General features: G+C 39.1%; 1 protein-coding gene across 8 annotated transcripts in view; it reads right to left on the minus strand.

Moving 5' to 3' along the window:
- CCDC30 (coiled-coil domain containing 30) overlaps positions 1-24,011 on the minus strand; it is a 119,872-nt gene that overhangs the window by 47,935 nt on the left and 47,926 nt on the right. For 6 of the 8 annotated variants that reach the window (XM_070468330.1, XM_070468328.1, XM_070468329.1 and 3 more), the window contains 4 exons: positions 23,832-23,930; positions 14,104-14,229; positions 11,843-11,980; positions 6,782-6,951 (listed from right to left, as the gene is read on the minus strand). In XM_070468330.1, coding sequence (XP_070324431.1) covers positions 6,782-6,951; positions 11,843-11,980; positions 14,104-14,229; positions 23,832-23,930 — 533 coding nt within the window. Of the gene's footprint in view, positions 1-6,781; positions 6,952-11,842; positions 11,981-14,103; positions 14,230-16,596; positions 16,885-17,911; positions 20,427-23,831; positions 23,931-24,011 lie in introns of those variants that run through there. The other 2 variants (XM_070468335.1, XM_070468333.1) reach the window with 2 other exon arrangements.

Genomic DNA, 24,011 nt, shown 5'->3' on the forward strand with positions numbered 1-24,011 from the left:
TGTGGCCATGCAGTCACAGGAGGAGAGAAGCTGCCTTCATTATATTTCCATAGTTTAGAGTTTAGATGGTCCTCCTCTTAGGTGGGTCCATAAGACGTGCCTGTAAACCCTAGTTTAGAGCACAGCAGACAGCGAGTCTTCTCTGACTTGGAGGAAATGAGCAGTTCTTTCCCAGGGACAATCTTGGGATAATGCCATTTTACATCTTTATGAATAGTCTGGATAAATGATTTACATTCATATGAATTAATTAAGGAGAACTGCAATACCCAAGAATATGGGAATTTAAAGTAATCTTAATATATTAAGACAAAGATTCATTAAAATAAATGCTCTCCAAAAAGAAAAGGCTTTATCTTTTTAAAAGGTATAAGAGAAAATATGAGTTGGAAATCAAAAGAAAACTGAACAGGTTTTTAAAAGTAATACAGGAACTTCCCTGGTGGCCCAGGGGTTGACTCTGTGCTTCCACTGCAGGTAAGCAGGGGTTCAATCCTTGGTTGGGGAACTAAGATCAAGATCCCACATTCCTTGTGGCCAAAAAACAAAATTAAAAAACAAACAAACAAGCAAAAAACTTTCTTCAAATACTACTATGTATACTGTATCATTTTTATATGATAATAATAATGTAAAAGTTGCATGGGTAAAAGTAGATTACCAGTCAAAAAAGATATGGAACTGAGAACACGTCCTGCAGTCAGTAACCTACAGCTTAGGGACTAGAAAACCCACCATGACTTTCAAATTTCTCCTCCCCTCTAACCCAGCTCTTAGTATTTATTTAATGAGTTCTGACTGAAACCAACCCCTGTCACTTTTACTCCATTCTATCATTTTGTAATTGCCTCCGCTCTTCACCTGGTAGGAGGTGCCTGGGCAGCATCCTTATCCCGTTCCTTTTCTAGTAGCCCTGATACATGGCAGTCTTGAATGTGAATAGAGATTCAAGAAAGAAACTAAAATGAGTCATGAGTTTTAGTCCTGAATCTTCCACCTACCATTTGTGCAATGTTTGGTAAGGCAAAATCTCTCAGAGTCTCAGTTTCTTGCCTTACTCATAAGACTGCTGGGATTTTATGAAGTAAAACATGAAAGAATTTTGATAACCTACAAGGACAGGGTACAGTTAAAATGAACTAAAGCCTAATGAAAGTGAAAAGTAAAAGTCGCTCAGTCATGTCTGACTCTTTGTGACCCCATGGACTGTACAGTCCATGGAATTCTCCAATCCAGAATACTGAAGTGGGTAGCCTTTTCCTTTTCCAGGGGGTCTTCCCAACCCAGGGATCAAACTCAGGTATCCCGCATTGTGGGCAGATTCTTTACCAAGCTTAGCCACAAGGGAAGCCTAGTAGGACAGTAGAAAAACAAGACACAGTCCATTACCTTAAATGGAGCTTAAAATCTAGTAGAGGAGATATACAGTAAGAATCGATCAATTTGGCTTACTGAGCAGCTTTTATGTGCACGGGGCCATGCTAGGTGTGCTGTGACACCTCCTACTTCTCATCTGGGTTCATGGCTTTCTGGCATCTTCTTCACCCCAAGTCCTGCCATCATCCTGGAAGATTCCAAGGTCCACAGCGATCACCCAACAACATCTTGACATCTCAGTTCCTCAGTCTCCTTATCTCTAATGACTGTCTCATCTCTCTCACCTGGCCAACTACTTGTATCATGACACCGTGGGTTGTGTCATCAATAACTGCTCCACTTCTGAAATACTAAAATTAAACATCTGGATTCCAGCTTCTCCTTTTTATACAATTTGTACTCAATGCAATCATAAGTACCTTAAATTACTTGCCCAGCTCCCTTTACTTTGCTTCTTTATACAATGCAGTCTATAGAGTTCCTTATTTTAATCACTGTCTAAATAAAATATTCAATTGTCTTGCCCCATTGTCATTCCACTCCACTCATACGGCAAAACTTCAACCCTGGATAAATTCAACCATCTTCTCATGTCTGTACTAAATGTTAATAAACATAAATGTGGGGTCTCTGGCCTTGATTGGGCTCTCCACACCACTTGCTCTCCCCAGTCAGTTTTCTTTTCCATTTTCCATCGTGATTATTTCAAGCTTTTTTCATTCTCTTGCAAATGCTGCTTTTTCTCTTTCTCTCTCACTTTCAGCAGATAACTTTGCTTTCTGCTTCAGAGGACACAGAAACCACCAAGCAAGTCCTTTGATTTCCTCTCAAGTTATAAACCCATTTGGGACTTCCCTGATGGTCCAGTGGTTAAGGATCTGTCTGCTGATGCAGGGGACACAGGTTTGATCCCTGGTCTGGGATGCCGTGGGGCAACTAAGCCCATGGGCCATAACTACTGAAGAGTCGGCACTCTGCAACAAGAGAAACCATGCCAAAGCTGCACATGGCACCAAAACCCAGCGCAGCCAAAAAGAAAAAACCATTTGGATCTCTGTTCATCCTCCCTTTCTTCCTCGTGTTATAGTAGACCTATCTCCTGACTAATGCCAGCCATTTTCTGAGTCCTAAACCTGCCCTTTTGGAGACTTTCCCACCAGTATTCAAACATACATGAATTTCCTCTTAACTCGGCTCCATATTCTCTTCTTTTTGAAACCAGACTTTTTGGAAAGTGTTATCTACAGTCACCATTTGCTCATCTCATATGCCCTCCTCAACTCACTCCCATTCACCATCCCATGGTATGTTATCTAGGAAGCAATGTGTTTTCTGCCCTTCATCGGAACTTCTCTTATTAAAGTCTCCAATCACCTTAAGGTTGCTAAATTTAGCAGTCACTTTTTATCCCTTATTTTGTTTGACTCATTGGTAGCATATGATACTCTTGACTACCTCTTTCTTGAAACACTCTTTAACCTGGCTTCTGTAACACACATGCTTTTGACTTTTCTTCTATTTCTCTAGCTATTTTGTCTCAGTTACCTGTTGGAAGTACTTCTTTTGTGCATATAGAGAGGTTTTCCTTAGGTTTCTGCCTTTGAGTGTTTTTATCAAGCAACATATGGGAATATATCCATCATGACTTGTATTACCTATTGATGATCCTCAAATTTGTCTCCAGCCCAGGCCTCCAAACCTATCAGTCAAACTATTTGTTGAAAATCCACACATGGTTGTTCCAAAGACACTTGAAAGTCATTGTCTCAAAAGCTGAACTTCTCTCTTCTCTCTCAAAATTATGTGAATGATTCCATCAAGCCAGAAAATGAAATCTTCCTTAACCTGTCCTCATACTTAAAACTTCTGCCTAGAGGACCTTCTTCCTTACTTCCTATACTCATTAATCCCCGAGTTTCATTGATTCTGCCTCCTCTCAAATTTCATCCACTTTTCTCCATCCTCACAAACATCATTTCAGTAACAGCCTCCTAGTTGGTCTTGCTACTTTTATTCTGGTACCAACCATCTACTCTCCACACAGCAGGGAGAGTGATTTTTCTAAAGCACAAATCTATTTGTGTCTCTGCCATGTTACTGAATCCTGCAGGAGTTTCCTATTGTCCAAATTCCCTAGGGTAGGCATTCATATTCCCTCAGAATCAGATCCCTGACTTCCTCTTCATTCTCATCTCCTTCCTCATTTCCTTTCTACATACTCTATGCTACCGCACCACTGATGTCACTTTTAGTTCCTCAAACAAATCAAGCTTTTTCTTGCAAATGTCATATCTTCCCTGAAAATTATTCTCCCAACTTTTTGCTTTGCCCTTGATTACTCATACTTCAGGACTCAATTTATCAGTTCCCTTTAAGAATATTTTCTGGTTCATTAGCTAGGCCAGAGCCTCTCCTTTGTGCTCCCATCCGAGACTTCCTTGTTTAGTGATTTATATTCCCCTATCAGGCAATATGCACCGTAACTCCTCTAACGATAGGACCTGTGTCTGTCTTACTTTGTAGCTTCAGCATCCACCTAAAAGTACCTGGCACATGATAGATAAGCAATTTATTGTTGAATGTGATTGTGTAATGGATCTGAGGTAAGTGGGGGCTGTGAAGTGGGGTACAGAAGATAAGCAAAAAGGGAAACATTATGAGAAGAGAAGAGAAGAAAACATACGGCAGATAAGTGGACTTCTTACCATCCCAGCAATGGCAAGCAGTTTCAACCTAGCTATGGAAACAAGTGGCAGTAAGAAGTCATTTACAAAGAAGTCCAGTGCCTTTTTCATGGCCAGGTTCTCCACCTCCAAATGAATTAAGGCCACAGTCTTGTTCCCTATAGCAAGTATCTCTGCCAATTATCCCAAATCAGCTGGGTGGATTTTCATCAGCTTTGACTACTGATATCAAATTACACTCTGAGAATAGCATCGAAACATGTATATTACCAAGTGTGAAACAGATCGCCAGTCCAGGTTGGATGCATGAGACAAGTGCTCAGGGCTGGTGCACTGGGATGACCCAGAGGGATGGGATGGGGAGGGAGGTGGGAGGGGGGTTCAGGATGGGGAACACATGTAAATCCATGGTTGATTCATGTCAATATATGACAAAAACCACTACAATATTGTAAAGTAATTAGCCTCCAACTAATAAAAATAAAGGGGAAAAAAAAGACTAAAAAAAAATTACATTCTGGAAAGCATTCAGATTGGCCATTTCATCTCCAATGTTACTTATTCACTCTAAATTACCATCTCTTCATCTGTGGCTAATATCTAGATTAACTTGTCTTTCCTCTCAATTCATCTAATAGAATTACTAGGCCTATATCCCTCAAAAGTCTTGTAACACATTATTTTAGTGCTCAAAACTAGACTTATTTTTCTTACTCCTACAACAGACCTACACATTGTGATCTGGCTTCTTGGCTCTTTGCTCCTGTGACCACTATGATACCTGCTCTCCAACACCTCCGTAGTATCTCATTCTGCTTCTGCAACTAAGGCTCATGATTTTGAATCTTAGAGCTCACTATAGACTTAAAACCAGTTTTTAAGAGGACGTAAAATTCAGGGGCCTGAAACTGGCAAAACAGTCCCTTCTATTCTAGAATAAAGACAAATTTGGCTATATCTAGGCCATATTTTCTCAACTCACTGATAAGGTATCCTTTAGTATGATATATAAGTTAAAATGTCATCTATTTTTCCTTTTGATGATCTAATTCTAGGCTTTTGTCCAGACAAAATTTGATTTCATCTATAGCATTTGTGCCAAAACACAGTAATGCATTTGTCTAAATCTCAAAAGTTTCTGTGCAAGATACTTCTTGATGGGACTTCCCTGGCAGTCTAGTGGTTAAGACTCTGTACTTCCACTGCAGGGGGCCTGGGTTCCATCCCTAGTTGGGAAACAGATTAATGTGGCAGAAAGTGAAGAAGAACTAAAGAGCCTCTTGATGAAAGTGAAAGGAGAGTAAAAAAGTTGGCTTAAAACTCAACATTCAGAAAACTAAGATCATGGCATCCAGTCCCATCACTTCACAGCAAATACATGGGGAAACAATGGAAACAGTGAGAGACTTTATATTTTGGGGCTCCAAAATCACTGCAGATGGTGACTGCATACATGAAATTAAAAGATGTTTGCTCCTTGGAAAAAAAGCTATGACAAACCTAGACAGCATATTAAAAGCAGAGACGTTATTTTTCCAACAAAGGTCCAGTCTAGTCAAAGCTATGGCTTTTCCAGTAGTCATGTATGGATGTGACAACTGAACTATAAAGAAAGCTGAGCACAGAAGAATTGATGCTTTTGAACTGTGGTGTTGGAGAAGACTTTAGAGAGTTCCTTGGACTGCAAGGAGATCCAAACTAGTCAATCCTAAAGGAAATCAGCCCTGAATACTCATTGGAAGAACTGATGCTGAAGCTGAAACTCAGATACTTTGGCCACCCGATGCAAAGAACTGACTCGTTGGAAAAGACCCTGATACTGGGAAAGACTGAAGGCAGGAGGAGAAGGGGATGACAGAGGATGAGATGGTTGGATGGCATCACCAACACAATGGAAATGAGTTTGAGTAGGCTCCGGGAGTTGGTGATGGACAGGGAAGCCTGGTGTGCTGCAGTCGATGGGGTTGCAGAGTCGGACACGACTGAGTGAGTGAACTGAACTGCGCAACCAAATATAAAAGATACATTGGCTGGAAAAGTAGAAACACGAGAGTTACAGAGCAAGATTAACAACAGTGAAAAAAAAAAAGAAAAAAATTCTCAAAACAATTATCAGATATAATGTTAAATAAAAATAGCAAAAAACAAACCTCTCTGAAAAGTACGGTCTTAATTATGTAAAAAATACATACATATTTGTATTAGTGTTAGTCACTCAGTCATGTCTGACTCTCGGTGATCCCATGGACTGTAGCCCACCAGGCTCCTCTATCCATGGAATTCTCCAGCCAAGAATACTTAGGTGGGTTGCCACTCCCTTCTCCTGGGGATCTTCCCAACCCAGGGACTGCACCTGGGTCTCCTGCATTGCAGGCAGATTCTTTACAGTCTGAGCCACCAGGGAAGCCCCAAATACATGTATATGTACGGGAAAAAAGACAAGAAAGAAAAAATTAGGAAATTAACATTTTTCCATAGTGGAAATTATAGGTTACTATAAACTCCTTATACTTTTCCATGCTTTCCAGATTTTCCAAAAAAGCATATATTTATTTTTAAAAGAAGGAACAAAAGTTTAAAATTGTAATAACATATCAAAAGCCAAGCTTTGGGAATTTTTTGAACTGATTTTTCCATGCACATCATTTGGAAATGAATATCAAAATTATATAATTATACCCCCCAAATAATTAAGGTGACATGAGATTTTCTCCATTTACCAGAGTTCCTCTTCCTCTTCCTTCAGGCTTTGAATATCTACTCCCAAAACTGGTATTTTAGGCACAAGATCTTTACAGGTATTTTCACTTGTAATTAAATTAGCAGCTGCAGTTTTTTTCCCTACAGTAAAATGATTTAATTGCTCAAATTCTTGTAAAAGCATCAAGACCTGTTAAGTAAAAAGACAAATATTCTATTTTGCATACTCTTATATGTGACTGTAAAAAAGTATGTTAATTTCATTACATGCTTAAATGATTATTAGCTTAAATAACATAAACTGCACCCAAATTGAAGTCTTATTCCAATTTAATACTTTGCAGTTGTTACTTAATCTAACCCATTTTTACCATAGGCATAGGAGTGCATTAAGTCCATGGTTTTTAGAAAAGAGGGTATTTTGGGTCTCTGGGATTAGCTTCCTAGAGTGCTGTTTAGGGTTGTGCTCTTTTAACAAGCAAAAAGATGTGTTACCCTTTCTGTTCTCAAGTTTAGAGTGTACTTCATTTATTCAAAAGCAGCAATATACTGTTGCAAGAAAACATTAGAAATAATATTAGCTATACATGACAGAGAACATAAGTCTTCCAATCAGATTTTACTTGTTTGGAAACATGTGAACATGTAAAGACTCCCAGACTATTGTAGTGATTCTCAGATTTTAGCTAATAAGAGCATCACATAAGGAGTTTAAAAAATGCGGTCTCATATCGCCACTTCACTCCTGACATTCAGGTCAGTGGTATGGACTGGGAAATGGGAATGTGCACTTCAAATAAGTCTCCCAGACAATTCTGATTCCAGTGGATGCTTTGAGAGTCACTGCTCTGCTGTGTAGTTTGGCAAAATATTTACTCAGGTTTTGTTGCTTTGTTTTGTTTTTTTGACAAACAGATTCCTTTCCTCAAATGCATATTTTCACGTAAAATGAAAGAACGCCTCCAGAAGGCAGCAGAAAGGGTGGATGGGGGATAGTTCCAAGCATGGAAGATGAATCTCCATTCAAGTATTGCATGAAGAGAGACAACAACCTTTCTGACTCCCATTCTGAGCCTCTCTGAAAATGCAAAGTTTTTATAGTTATTATTAATATGTTTGATTCTAAGAATACAATCTAAATATCAGTTTAAGTTACTTTAATGAATCTTTTTGATCTTCTTGGCCTTTTCAATTTTCTGAAGAAAAACCACAATGTGTGATATGGGTTATAATCCCATAAAGATATATATATAATATCATATGGATTATAACCTCTCCAGGGGAGAAATTTGGTCTTACACTGGGCCTTAGGAGGTGGGAAGATACAGACAGGTGAAGAAGAGACTATACAGTATTTCAAGCATGATCAATACGGTCAAAGGCATAGTGTGTAACTGAGCAGGGAGTATTTTTGCTCAAGTGAGGAGGATGGTCTTCCTGGAGTAGAGGCTACAAGATGAGGCGCTGAGGAAGTAAGACAAGACTGAGGGGAGGGATCAGATTATGAAGAGACCTGAAAGAGTAATTTTCTTAACGAACTTGTGTAACTTTTGTGAACAGGAAGACAGATTCCAAAATGATATTTAAGTCACTGATTTTTATAGTCATTGTAAAAATTTACACATTACAAATAGTCAATGTTAGTTTCTTAAGAAGTAAAGAAAGTCAAACAGAATTTAGACTTGACATTCTAGCAAAGTGAGGATTGCTGAACGGTTTCTAAAGTGGAAGGTGACCTTGACACTAAGCACTTTCTAGATATTGTGGATTCTCAAATGACCAAGTCATTGGATATTATAAGTGGTCAGCTTTGCTCTTTATCACGAAGAAAGTTAAGTCCACAGGACCCTTCATGGCACAGATGTTGTGGAACAGAAGTAACTCTGTTTCACAGGCTCCTCCCTACTGAAATTTTATCCTGGTGACGTAGCTCAATCTCATAACCATCCATGTCGAAGAACCATAAAGCATTCAGTTGATTATTCCACTTTCTGCTTAAGGCCCTAGAGGAGTGAGGACAGAGCTTAGGCTGAGAAACACCAGGCAATTTGGTACTTGTTCATTATTCCAAGTCTGGTGTCCCTATCTGTAAACTGAGGAAGCTGATACACCCTCTTCTGGCTCTAAAATTCTGTGGCCCAAATAAAACAACAGCCTATAAAACAAGGGCTTTAATAAATACATAAAATACAATTTTTAGTCACTCTTAGCAAGACTTGGAGAAGGCAATGGCACCCCACTCCAGTATTCCTGCCTGGAAAATCCCATTGACGAAGAAGCCTGGTAGGCTGCAGTCCATGGGGTCGCTAAGAGTTGAACACGACTGAGCGACTGTCCTTTCACTTTTCATTTTCATGCATTGGAGAAGGAAACGGCAACCTACTCCAGTGGTCTTGCCTGGAGAATCCCAGGGACGGGGGAGCTTGGTGGGGTCTATGGGGTCGCACAGAGTCAGACACGACTGAAGTGACTTAGCAGCAGCAGCCACAGAAAACAATTAAAGAATCAAAGTTTCAAAACTGAAACTTTTAATAAGTAAAAGTTTGATGGGAAATAGAATACCCATAGTCTCAAAGTGCCTCCCCACAGGTAGTTATTAACTGCAAAGGGAATTGTAATAAATTTATAGTGGAGAAATCCGACAGATAATACCTTACCCAAAGTAAATAGAACAAAAGGACATCCTTTTTTGTTCTGACACAATGCACTGAGAAGGATACAGCATCACTTCTGCAGTATTCTTGCCAAAATTATGTAATCTAAATTATATTGTGAGGAAACATGAGAAATACCCAAATGGAGGGACATTCTTGAAAACAAATGATTTTGTACTCTTTAAAGAGAGCAAAACCATGAACAACAAAGAATGAGGAACTGTTGCAGATTCAGGGAGCTTTAGAAATATGACAGTTAAATGCAATGTACGGTCCTGGATTGGACCTTGAACTAGGGAAAAAAATGTCTTTTGCTATAGAGTGGGAAAATTGGTGAAATTTGAATAAGAGCTGTAGATTACAGTACTATATTAATATTAATTTCCTGATTTTGAGACTTGTACTGTGACAAAAAGATGTCACTATTTTTAGCAAACATATGGAAACATTTGGAGTTAAAGGAGTATTAAGTCTCCAACTCACTCCCAGGTTTCAGGTAAAAAGTGTGTATCTATGTGTGTAGAGCAAGAGTGAGAGAGATTGATAAAACCAAATATGGTACCATGTTAACATTTGGAAGGGTAAAAGTATATGGAGAATCTTTATACTATTTTGCAACTTTTCTATAAATCTGAAATTATTTCAAAATAAAAAAGTTTTTTAAAGAGAGGGAGAGAAAGTCCCATTATCAGGATAGTGATCTGGATCTCTGGCTTTATATTATATTCTTCTCACTTCCTTTCACTCTTTATGTTAGGTTTTCTGATGATACTTTGAGAAACAAGGTCCTTTCGTTGTATACTGTGATGAAAATGCATCTTGCTGACAAGGTCCCACAAACAAAGCTGAGATGTAGGCTGTGCCAACATATTACCCTATTGGCTGGACCTTTCCCTCCGTAGGCCACATGCTATTTGATCTGTGCCCCAGTTCCTCAGCAACTTACTCTGTGATTTCAGAGTAACAATTTCAGATAGGATAAATTAGGCATTGATTTAGTCATCTACCTCACATGTTGCATTAAAATGTAAATCAACATATTTTAACCATTGTGTTCAAGCCTTTAGTCCTTCCTACCATCTTAATCAACATAAGAGAGTAACCGAGGGTGGGAATTTTTAGCCAGGAGTTGGTGATAACCTAACAGGTAGGACTCTGGAAATTACACAGCTGGCAAGCTCTCTGTTTAGTGTTGCACTGACCCTAATCTGGCAGTGCCATTATTATACTTGGGGAATTTGCTGGTGTTGGGACATTTCACCATTTTCTTAATTCTAAGTTCAGTATAATTAGAAAAGATGCTTTCAGTTTTTAAAGTTGAAGACATTTTAGTAAACCTCTGTTTGTTTTTGCTTTTTTTTACTGTGATAAAATATATAAAACAAAATTTACATCTTAACCATTTTTAAGTGTACAGTTCAGTAGTATTAAATATATCCACACTGTTGTGCAACCACTGCCACCATCCAACCCCATAACTCTTTTCATCTTGTAAAACAAACTCTGTACTTATTAAACAACAACTCTCCAATTCTTACCTCCCCACAGATCCTGGTAACCACCATTCTACTTTCTGTCTTTATGATTTTTGACTACTCTAAGTACCTCATGTAAGTGAAATCAAATAATTTTTCTGACTGGCTTATTTCACTTAGCATAATGCCCTCAAGGTTCATCCATGTTGTAGCATGCTGCAGAATTTCCTTCTTTTTAAGGCTAAACAATATTTCATTATATGTATATACCATGTTTTGTTTAATCATTCATTCACAGATGGACACTTGGGTTGCTTCTACGTTTTAGCTATTGTGAATAATGCTGCTTTCAATGTGTATGTACAAATATCTGTTTAAGACTTTCTTTTGCATATTTATCCAGAAGCAGAATTTCTGGGTTATATGACAGTTCTGTTTTTAAGTTCACCTTTTACATCATGTTATGGCTCCCCTGGTGGCTCAGACAGTAAAGAATCCGCCTGCAACGCAGGAGACCTGGGCTTGATCCCCGCGTTGGAAGATCCCCTGGAGGAGGGCGTGGCAACCCACTCCAGTATTCTTGCCTGGAGAATATCACGGACAGAGAAGCCTGGTGGACTACAATCCACGGGATCACAAAGAGTCGGACATGACTGAGCAAATAATACAGTACAGCACAGCACGTGCTCTAAAAACTAAGCCATTGGGAAGCTTCTTTCAACTAAAAAATTCATAGGTCAATCCTAAAAGTAAAGTCCTGGCTGAAGTCTGAATATTTACTCTGAAATACAGCTTGACTTATAATCCACACCATGTGGCAGTTTGTTCTATAATAATAAAAGAAACTCTGATTTCCAAGTCATCTCTTACTGAAATTAATTTCCTTTTATGCCATCTTCATAAAAGACAGGTCATATATAGAACATTTAAATACTAAATAATTCAATCTCACCTTTGTTTCTAACTCAGAATTCTCTCTTTGTAGCAGGTCATGTGCTATTAACAAATGGTCTCTGTGTTCTGCTGCACCTGGAAGACTTTGAATTTCACGACAAAGGCATGTAAGTTCTGACTTTGATTTTTGCAATTCCTGATTAAGAAATGACAATATTCAATAGAACAAAACAAGGCTTTCCATAGAAAATGTATACTACTGCTAAAAAAGGAATCTTTGAAATGATTCTGACAACTTTAAATATTTTAATTTATCCTCTGGCAGACAAATTTCTTTCTCTATTATAGTTAAAGAAAAGATTCCTTAAGTCAAAAATTAAGCATTCTTTTTCTAAATTTGTCTTTCTCTTTTAATCTTCTTCCTGCTAAAAAAACAAAAACAAAAACAAAAACCACCCAGAATTTTAACACGAGGAAGCGCAAAGAGCCAAGGCAAGCAAGCCCAAGAGACAGCCCAAGGCTCCTTCTCACAGGGGGCCTATGTCTGAGTAGGGGTCTTCACTCAGAGCCTGGCAGTACAAGCTGGTACAGAATAAGGTAGTTCCAGAAGCTAGCAGCAACTGGCCCAGAGGGGGTTTCTATCTAGGGACAACCCTAACAAGGCCAGGCTGTGTAAGAAGTGGGACTTGTTGGCCTTGTTAAAGAGCTCTTCTCCACAGGCATCAGGGAATTGGGCTCTATAGGGTCTGTAGGAGGCCAAGTCTAAGGCCCCAGCTCTGGACTAGGTGCCCAGGCAGTGGAAAGCAGTCCTGAACCAGTCATGGCTATGAAGGGTCATGTGCCATTGGCATTCTTAATATCTATCATTTACAGGTTCAAAGACTGGGCTTCTATTTATCCCCACTTTATACAAGGCGTATAGAGAGAAATTCTTCAGCAATTCCTGCATTAGTTATATTACCTGCTTTAAAATGTACTCTTTTACAGTTACTTTTTTATAGGTCAGGTGCTATGTTGTTTACCCTTAACCTTATGACAACCCCATGAGGTAGGGTTATTGAAACTGAGGCTCAGAGAATGTAAATGATCTGCCTAAATTCACATAGCCAGGAAGTGATAAAGCTGGGATTCAAACTCACTGACTTCAACCACCGCTCTTCACGACAAATTATGCTGTCTTACTTAATGCATATTCAGTGACTTAACTAGGGATTCCTCTAATCCTCTGATTTTTTTTCCATATTCATAAAAGAAAATACTTTAGTTAGATGTAGATTTTTATTAAATTTCTGCATTGATGACATAGAATATGCAGCATTTGATTGGTGGATGACAGGGCCTGAGAGCCAGGCTGTGGTGTAGCTCCCTATAAAGGGAGCAGATAACGTAAAATTTACTTCATGGTGTTTCCCAGGTGGTGCTAGTGGTAAAGAACCTGCCTGCCAATGCAGGAGACATAAGAGAAACAGGTTTGATCCCTGGGTTGGGAAGATCCCCTGGAGAAGGGCATGGCAATCCACTCCAGTGTTCTTGCTGGAAAATCCCATGGACAGAGGAGCCTGGCAAGCTATAGTCCATAGGGTCACAAAGAATCAGACACAACTGAAGCAACTTCGCACAAAGCATGCAATACTTGTTACTATTCCCAAAGGCTTGAGATCAGAAAGGGAGGAAAGTGTTGATGAGGAGAGAAGGTAGGGAGTGGCCATCCAAAACCATAGAAGAGGGCAAGTGCTATCAGTGTCCCACCTCATTCCATGGAAAATTCCTACTGGTCATCAGCACGAGGGAGAAAGCAATGGCACCCCACTCCAGTACTCTTGCCTGGAGAATCCCAGGGACAGAGGAGCCTGGTGGGCTGCAGTCCATGGGGTCGCATAGAGTCAGACACAACTGAAGCGACTTAGCAGCAGCACGAGATTTAGGGCACTGTGCCTAGCTCTCATTCACCCTGCAAACTGATTGTCACCATCCTCTGAATTAATGATCTAGACTTCCATGAACTCACTTCCAGGTCTCTCTTCCAAATATAGGCTGGTATGTCTCCTGATAGACCTTTCCAAGATGGTATGACCAGCAGTTAAAAGGAGAGACAAGTCTGGGACTCTACAACCATCATAACAATCAAATCCCTTCTACTTAAAGGACTCTTTTTGGCTAGTGTTGGAACTCAGCCTGGAGAAACAACAGTCACCCTATTATTCCTAATACAAATAATATTCTATAGCTATAATTTATTTTAAAATAAAAATAAATAATATGAAATCCCTAAATTACAAAAGCAAAAAGAGGAAAATAACATCCTAAATGGCAAAATACCTCACTTTCAACTTCCAAAGCTCTCTGCTCAGTATTAAGATTATATATCAACTGCTTTTTTCTTTCTCTCTCTTCTGACAATCCACTTTCAAATATTTCAATTTTTTCTTGGCTCATTTTCAATATCTGCAAAAAGTATTTTAGATAATTAATTCTATATATTCAATACAATAATCGTGTATCTTATACTTTGACAATACTTTTCTGCCCAACTCAATTATACAGTCATATGGGGAGAGGCAAACCTGGCAAAACTAATTCATGGTACCATAGCTCATAAGATGGGTTTTTCTCTCTAAGCCCCTTTTTCTCAGCTGTAAAATGGAACTAATACTTGTCCTACATACATTATAGCCGTAACAGTAGGAGTCATCCTTACAATTTCAATATACTAGTTTATTCTACATACAGTTTTAAAGGGCTCCTTCCTGAATGACTAATCCTGGAAGGTTTTCTATAACCACTGATCACGATCATAGGATGTAAATTTACCATTCTTTTTGCCTACTTTTGGGACTTCTCTCATAGTTCAGTTGGTAAAGAATCTGACTGCAGTGCAGGAAATCAGAGGTTGATCCCTGGGTGGGGAAGATCCCCTGGAGAAGGAAATGGCAAACCACTCCAGTATCCTTGCCTGGAAAGTCCCATGGACAGAGGAGCCTGGTGGGCTGCAGTCCATGGTGTTGCAGAGTCAGGCACAACTCAGCAATTAACACTTCGCCTATTTTCAGTAATTCTTAAGCATCCTTATAGAGTCTGCCTCATCTGTATTACAAAATGTAACTGAAAATGACCTTTTAATTTCTTACATCATTCAAATCTTGTACTTTCACTGTCTCTTGACCTTTCATACTGGTTTCTCATCTGTCTTCCTATCTGATAAGTCAGGCTCCAAGAGGGAAATCTTAATCCAAATAAACCATCAGCTAAAATACATACATATATTTGCTATTTTTTAAAAATGCTGAAAAGATAAGCTACATTTCTTAAGAATCTCTTCCGGAGGCTACAGCCTTGAAAACTCCCCTACCAGCAATTCCATCTTTTATCCAGTCTTGGATCCTTTGGAGAGTTGCTTTAAGATATATTTCAGTCCTTGCTCTGTTTGGCAACTTAACCAAAGGGAACAAGCTCTATTAGAAAAACATGCTACAGAATCCTGATGATTCTGAATTAAACAAGTTGATAATTTACCTTATTTTTTTAACTTTTCTTTTTCATCAAACTTTAAACTTTTTATTTTGTATTGGGGTATAGCCAATTAACAATGTTGTGATAGCTTCAAGTGAACAGTGAAGGGACTCAGCCATACAGATACATGTATCCATTTCCCCCTAAACCTTCTCCCATCCAGGATGTCACATAACATTGAGCAGAGTCCCATGTACTATACAACAGGTCCTTGGTGGTCATCCATTTTGAGTTTAGCAGTGTGTACGTGACTGTCCCAAACTCCCTAATTATTCCTGGTTAGTGCTGATTGGCCCAGTAATAAAATTAAATGCAAAGGAGGTTTATGAGTATTTAGATATAATTTAGAAACAGGAGACACCAACATTGATATTACTTATTACTATTATTCAGAATTAGGTTTCAACAGAAACTTCAACTTGAACTTTTCAATTCAGAGATAAAAATATTCCTTTGCTAGCCTGAAGAAAGGAAATAATTGATTTGTATCTAATCAAATTTTGGGGAAAGTATTCTGGAGTTTGCTTATATTCCCAGGTTCATAACTTACTGCAAGACTGTATTAACTTAACCTACAGATTAAAAAAATAAATCCATTAGTTTAGTAAAGTTGGTTATCAATAATTTATCTTCCTCATGTTAAATATCAATAAAATAGAAATATTAATAGAAATTCCAGATTGATGAGTTGGGAAAAATGGGGAATGCTACTGGAAAAATGGATGCTGAAACCTAAGTGTAGCTTTTACATGTCCTCCTACCTAGCGGTATGGACAAAAGATCTATCAAAGAATCATGCTGACTTCCTAGCAGAAATGCACAAGGATACAGGGAAGAATATATTTTATCCCCAGGTCAGCTTCTCCCTGCTCATCAGCTGCCATCTGCACTGATTAATGTTTCTGTACATCCACACATGACATGCTGATGCATTCAATACTCAAGAGTCTACTTAGCCCTGCCCTTACACCGCCTGAGATGACCGAGTGCCAAGTGCAGAAAATGTTTTCAACTCTTAAAAATGAACGCTCCGCCCATTTCTTCTGTGTTTTCTCTATACAAGAATGCCATGTACTTTAATGCTATAACTTCCAAGAGAGAGCTTTTCAAAAGGATATATACTTGAAATTTACCATAACTTGTGGCATACTAAATACAGCCATACATTTAGGTGATTTATGTATTTCATGAGACTGATGATCAAAGTTTAAAGCAGAAAAACACAGGAAAGGGGCCACAATACCGTGAGAAATAAGCAATGGACATAGCGATCCCTAGGCAACTGAAGGGAGCCTGCCTCACCTGTCAGCCAGCAGTAAGCAGAGGAGAACGAAAAGACTTCTAGGGGATCGCCTCACTGGCACAGGGTAGCTGCCAACAACTCTGGAGAACAGTGTAACAGCTCAGAATCTCCCACTTGCAGTGTTCTACTATCTGAAGGGTGGGGGCCGTCTGACACTCTGAGCCAAACTGTGCCCCCCAGGCACCGTATGACAAGAGTGGCGAGCCTCCACCTCCTCGCCCGCCACGTGCTTATGTCATGCTGTCCTCTCTCACGGGCACAGTCAAAGGAGATGGCGGATGCAGGCCCTGCAGAGAAAAAAATGCTGCAGGGTCATCACCTCCAGATAGGGACGTGCTCAGTGCTGGGTGTGCTGTAGACCCCGTGAATTATAATATGCTCCCTCTATGAATCCTCACAAGAGTTGGTATGAGGTAGAAAATGGTCTCTAAGGCCAGATAGACCTGGATCAACTCCTGGTTGTGCCTCTTACTTTATCAAGTTCCTCTACTCGAGTGTAAAACAGAACATACCTACTTACCTCGGGGAGGACTGTTATAAGGACTATATACGGTTATGTTAGTAAAACAAGATCACACATATGACAGATGATAAATACATCATGACTACTTTTTATTCCTGCCAGATACCTAGCTTTTCTTCCATTTTAAGCATCTTCTGGGATCTCCCTGGTGGTCCAGTGGCTAAGACTTCATGCTCCCAATGCAGGGGGCCAGGTTTAGTCCCTGGTCAGGGAACTAGATCCCACATGCTACAAGTAAGAGTTCACATGCTGCAACTAAGCATTTTCTTTGAGAACATGGATACTAGCAGCGCTAAGAATCTGTCTGCATGTAAAAATGGATAAAGAACATAGTCATATACGGAGGAGTCTGTCTTACTTAAGGGAGTGGTTTTCTAAATTATTTGTCCTTTTGAAGTTACAGGGCTTCCTGCCTTTTATCTTCAGAAGAATTCTTATGGAGACACTACAGAGTGTCCACAAATGGAGGCGTCTCTGGCTGATGTGGAGGTAGAAGACCTAGAGATTTGCACCTACAAACAGCAAGAATCTCTGAAACACAGTTTGGAAATTATAGTGGCCAAAAAAAAAAAAAAAAAAAAGAGCTTTGTAGTCAGCTGAAATCTGAAATCTTGACTTCTACATTTGTGCATCTGTGATCTTGGTTTCCTCATCTGTAAAGGAAGGCGAACAATATTTAAGCTCTCCAAAGGCTTGCTAACCTTAAGTGAATTATGTCAACCCCCCCACTCCCAGTGAAGTCACTGAAACATTATAGGTACTCAAATATTAGTTTCTATCCCTTTACTTACTTTGTGTAGGACGCAGAAAATAAAGTTGCTAGAGGTCAGGATAATTGCATAAGACACTGAGTACCTGGCATCTTCCCTGGCAGCTCAGCTGGTAGAGAATCCACCTGCAATGCAGGAGATCCCAGTTCGATTCCTGGGCTGGGAAGATCCCCTGGAGAAGGGAAAGGCTAGCCATCCCAGTATTCTTGCCTGGAGAATTCCATAGACAGAGAAGCCTGCCAGGCTACAGTTAATGGGGTTGCAAAGAGTCAGACACAACTGAGTAACTTTCACTTTCCCAACACCTGTCTGAAAGATGAAGATCCATGACAAGGAAAGCAAGGCACTAGGTCAAAAGGTGGAAATGAGCTCAAGGAAAAGTGCTGTTATTGTCTCCCTACTGATTACAGTACACAGTTCCCTTCATTCCCCTACTGAGAAGGACCCTTGAGTTAATAGTTATTGATATCCATCCAGCTAAACATAATCAAGGAAGCTTGAGGTTTTTTCTTCATGAAAGATTAAGAGAGAACTTTGAAAGCAAAAATCTATTTATAGTTACATCCTCTTTCCTCAGGAAATGACTTTAAAAATCATTTAAGTATAATTGACTACTTATTTCTTAAGTAACTTCTCTAATTTTAGAGACCTTCTACTTTATAGAGAAGAAGCATTTACTTACAGTGTTCCTCAGTGCCCCTTTCCAGCTGGCTCTGTGTGGGATGAAGTAGGTGAGAGGATCAGTGAGAGTCGATATAAAGTTTTATTATTTTAGAAACCCACACATAATTCAAGCCTTAATGACCAGGAAAAGAAAACTGGTTTCTATCATAGCCTAGACAATTGAGATGAGACAGAAAAAATTTTCCAATACTTTAGGGAGAAAAACTGTATGATCTTCTTTTTGGCACATCTTTTAAAATAAGATAGATTCTTATTTATCCAGAATGTCATAGACAACGTCTATCATAGAGGAAGATAGATTAACCAATTATTCTACAAGGGTCTTCTCTATTGTCAAGAATTCCGTGATACAAAGGGCCAGAAGGTATCATAACTCACTTCAAGAAAGAACACGCCGCATTCTTTCCAGGCAGCCTCCAGTGAATGACTGAGCACAGTGAAAATAAGAAAGCCTGGCCATTTCTGGCCAAGTGTGGATCCTCTACATGTTATTACTGTGCCAAAGCCCCCTGGTGGCCTGGGCTAGACTTCTCAGGGCTGCAAGATAGTCAGGCTCTTCTTAACCAATTTTCCTGCTTTTTCTCTTTTCTTGAACAGATGTGAGAACTATATTATGACCCGAAGGTTTTGTCTGTCCATGTCTACTCCTTCCTTTTATCCTTCACAGGTATTACCCCTGTGAAGGACAACTCTTGTAATTCCAAGTTCATCTTGGTGTTGCTTCCTAGAGCAGCCTCCTTCAGGTTGACTTATGAATGACAGAACAAGGGTGGGCCACAAACATGGTCACCATTAAAAACAAAAGAAAAGGATGATTTGATTAAAGACATAGATATAAATATCCAACAAGCTCAGTGAGCTGCAAGACGGATAAACTCAAAGAGACCCACGCTGAGACACAGCAGAATCATACTACTAAAAGACAAAGACAAATAATCTTGAAAGCACAGCAAGACAGAAGTGACTCGTCATATACAATGGATCCTCAATGAGATCATCAGATTTCTCATTAGAAGCTTTAGTGACCAGAAGGCAGTGGGCTGACATATTCAAAATGCTGAAAGAAAAAAAACCTGTCAACTAAGAATCCCATATCCAGCAAAGCTGTCTTTTCAAGAGTGAGGAAGAAATGAAGACATTCACAGATCAACAAAAGTTGAGAGACTTTGCTACCACTAGACCTGCCCTATGAGAAATCCTAAAGGGACTCATATAGAGTGAAATCAAAGGGTACTAGACAGTCACTCAAAGCCATACGAAAAGATAAAGATCGCAGTAAAGGTAAATATAGGACCAATTATAAAAGCTAGTACTATTGCAACAATAGCTTGCAACTCTACTTTTTGTTTTTTACATGATTTAAAAGATTAATACATCATATTAAAATTACATATGCTATGACACTGATGAAATTTGAAGACATCATGCTAACTGAAGTAAGAAAGTCACAATAAAACAAACACTGTATGATTCCACTTACATGAGGTACTCAGAGTAGTCAAAACCATAGAGAAAGAAAGTAGAATGGTGGTTGCCAAGGCTGGGAGAGAAGGGCAGAATGAGGAGTGTTAGGGAAATTAAATAAATACTCTTGTTTAGGCTTCAGAGACAAAGCAGGGAAGGCCTCTGATCTTGTTTTAAACCTTTAAATCTTTTAAAACCTGCTTGGACACTGCCCTGACTAGGAGTGACTGCCTGTTGTGAGTGCAAAACTTGCAGCACCATAGACAAGATGGGGGAAGAATCTTGAGATTGTTGAGCCCCTGAAGGGGGCCTGGCTAACCAAGCCCCAGGCTTCAGTTCAGTTCAGTTCAGTTGCTCAGTCATGTCTGACTCTTTGAGACCGCATGAACTGCAGCACGCCAGGCTTCCCTGTCCATCACCAACTCTTGGAGCTTACTCAAACTCATGTCCATCAAGTCAGTGATGCCATCCAACCATCTCATCCCAGGCTTAGCAACTTCCAAGTTTTACAAAACAAAACAAACAGCATTAACAGGAAACCAGGCTCGCAATGTGGTCACAGACTGATGATGATACCAGTTTGCATCCGTCCTGGGATTATAAGTGGGAACCCTGAACTGCAGTCTCTGAAGTCTCACCCATGGAGCCAGCATGCTGCCTGGGACCCTTTCCCAATTGGGACTCCAGATGTGCTGTGACACAGGACTTCCCAGTGCTGTTTAAGTCTGGATGTTGGTCAAAACCCAATTTGGTGATGTATTCTCTGCTCTTTCTATTTCTCTTTTCTGTTAATGTTACTATGTTGAAAGTAAGCTAGATAATTCTCTAACATATTTCTGTATTATTTATTTGTATATAATGAGTGGCTTATTTTGTTAACAAATCCTTTGAATCTGAGATGAAAGTGAAAACTTTTGGCAAAAAAGGAGTTATTGTTTAATGGGTATAGAGTTTCAGTTTTGCAAGATGAAGAAAGGTCTAGAGGTGGATGGTGGTGAAGACCCTGATGCTGGGAAAGATTGAGGGCAGGAGGAGAAGGGGACGACAGAGGATAAGATGGTTGGATGGCATCACTGACTCAATGGACATGGGTTTAGGTGGACTCTGGGAATTAGTGATGGACAGGGAGGCCTGGCGTGCTGCAGTTCATGGGGTTGCAAAGAGTTGGACACGACTGAGTTACTGAACTGAACTGAACTGAATATCACTGAACTGTACATTTAAAAATCTTTAACAAGGTAAATTTTCTGTTTTATGTACTTTACTACAGTAAAGGAAAAATAGAAAAAAAATAAGTAAAACAAAGACTTTTGCAGACAAACAAAATCAGAAAGCTTATCACTATATCTGCACTAGAAGAAATGTTAATCAATGTTCTTTGGGCTGAAGAAGTATGGCACCAGATGGAAATGTGGACCTGTGTAAGGTAATGATGAGCTCAAGAAATGGCCAATGAGCATAAGAAAATATACTCAGTATCATTAGTCAATCAGGAAATGCAAATCAAAATTATACTGAGATATTACTTCATACCCACTAAGATGGCTATAATAAAAGAGACAAAATGTAACAAGTGTTGGTAAGACATGGAGAAACTGGAGCGCTCATACACTGCTGGTGGGAATGTTAGATGGTACAACTGTTTTGGAAAATAGTCTAGCAGTTCTATGAAAAGTTAAATATAGAATTAATATATGACACAGCAATTCCACTCCTATGTACATATTGAAGAAAAATGAAAACTTGTTCACACAAAATTTTGTACATGAATGTTCATACCAACATTATTCATCACAAAGTGGAAGACAATCTGACAGTTTCTTATAAAGTTAAACACGCACTTGCTCTGTGATTCAGTAATTCCACTGCTAGGTATTTATCTAAGAGGGGAAAAAAACCAGACTGGTATGTGAATACTAGTAGCAGCTTTTTCATAATAGCTGAAAACAACCTGACTATCTATTAACCAGTGGCTAGATAAACAATGCATCATATATCTATATATACAGGAATATTACTCAGCAGTTTAAAAATGAACTACTTATACAGGAAACAACATGGATAAATCTCAAAAGCATTATTATATTAATAAGTGAAAGAAGCCAAACACAAGAGTATATACTAGATGATTCTATTTATTTAAAATTCTAGAAATGGTATGGTCATAGAAAGTGGCAGAGTGGGAGGCACTGATAGCAAAAGGTGAGGGAACATTTTAGGTTAACGAATATCTTATTTTCTTGATTGCAATGGTTGTGGTTATACAGATGTATGCATTTGTCAAAGCTCATTGAACTCAACTCTTAAAATATGTATGTTTATACTGTATTAAATATTTTAATGAAGTTAATTTTATAAAAGAAACAAATAAGTTTTAAACATTTGAAAAATGCTCAATCTCACTACCACTAGATGATTGAAATGAAAACTACACTGAGATACCCATTCTCATTTGCATTTGGTAAAGATTTCATAAACATCTGCATGTTTACTAAATGCAAATATTTGACAATATATTCAGTTAGTGAATCTTTGGGAAACTATCTTTCTCATACACTGCTGAGGGAAAAGGAAAATGATGCAATTTCCACTGGGCAGTATCTGGCAACATTGACCAAAATTACTGATGCATCTACACTCTAACCTTATAATCCCATTTTTGTGACTCTAATGCTAGCTGCTTTAAACAATGAGGGAGATCTCTTTGTATGATATGGAAGGATCTCCAGAGGCATTTTAGTAAAAAAAGAAAGAAAAAAAAGGAAGGAAAGGAGGAAATCTGAATAAATAAGAGGAAATCTAAATAAATATTCAAAATGCTTCTATATGAATAAAGATATACTAGAAGGATAAATAAGAAGTTAATTAAGTCAACTTCAAATCAGAGTGCCACCATTCTGGGTTGCCTGGGAGAAATTCTGATAGACAATCTGAAACCTTGCCTGGAAATTCCTTCTTCCCTTTCTTCCCCCTTTTCTTTCCTCCCTCCAGCACCCTCCTTCCTTCATTCTTTTCTTCCTCCACCTTCTTTCCTTCCTACCTTTCCTTCTTTCCTTCATTCCTACAAAATGCATCATTACCTGGGAAAGAGTTTTGGAAGACAAGAAGAACATTGGCTCCTTGGATAGGGCATCAAGAAATCCGGTGGCTATAATTTCCTTGATACCGAGGAGGTGGCGGGTATAGGGCCCAGGGAGTTACAGTAAAAAAGACAAGTTCCAGTGGAGGAGATCCCTCAGCAACAAGGAACGTTACTCATCTTAGGCGTACAAGAGAAAGGCTGCAGCAAAACCACCTCTCTGAGCTCAAAGTCTGAAACCACCTCTCTGTGATACACCGGCTCTTGCTACAATCTGCCTCGTGTTTGATCATTTTGACCACCACTTCAGAGGCTGACTGTGCTGAAAAGACTGCAGGCTGTGCACACTGGAGCCTAAACCACATTAGTTCTCTCTGATATGTGGTTCCCACTACCCCTCCCCTACCACTGGTTGACTCTACAAAGCAACTTCATTTTGATGATTAAAAATGCCCATACTGGTTGTATTTTTGTAGGATTCTTTTTTCTTTATCGAAACCCATTATATTTTTCATATTAATCATTCCCTGTGGGGAGGAAGTGAACAGAAACATATCCTATCCTCTGTACTCACATTTACCACACTCTGGCAAAGCAATAGCAAATGGCAGGCAAGAAAAGAGTAGCCTGTGCTCAGAACCCAGTGCTCTGGTGCATTGTGTAAAATGCAGCTCACTTCAAAATGAGAAGTCAGAAATTACAGAACTTTAATACCTCAACTTTCTGTTCAGTACCCACAGTTTTTCCAGGAGAGTGGTTTCCAAGATGCTTATTCTGTTGAGAGTCACACGTTCCTCTTTTAAGTCGTTCAACCTGAAATACAAAAGCATTTTAAATACACAGTGGGGGGGGGTTTGCTTTATTTTAAAAATATATAGGTTATACATGAATACA

Source organism: Odocoileus virginianus, chromosome 5 (genome assembly GCF_023699985.2).
Source record: "Odocoileus virginianus isolate 20LAN1187 ecotype Illinois chromosome 5, Ovbor_1.2, whole genome shotgun sequence".
Classification (NCBI taxonomy): domain Eukaryota; kingdom Metazoa; phylum Chordata; class Mammalia; order Artiodactyla; family Cervidae; genus Odocoileus; species Odocoileus virginianus.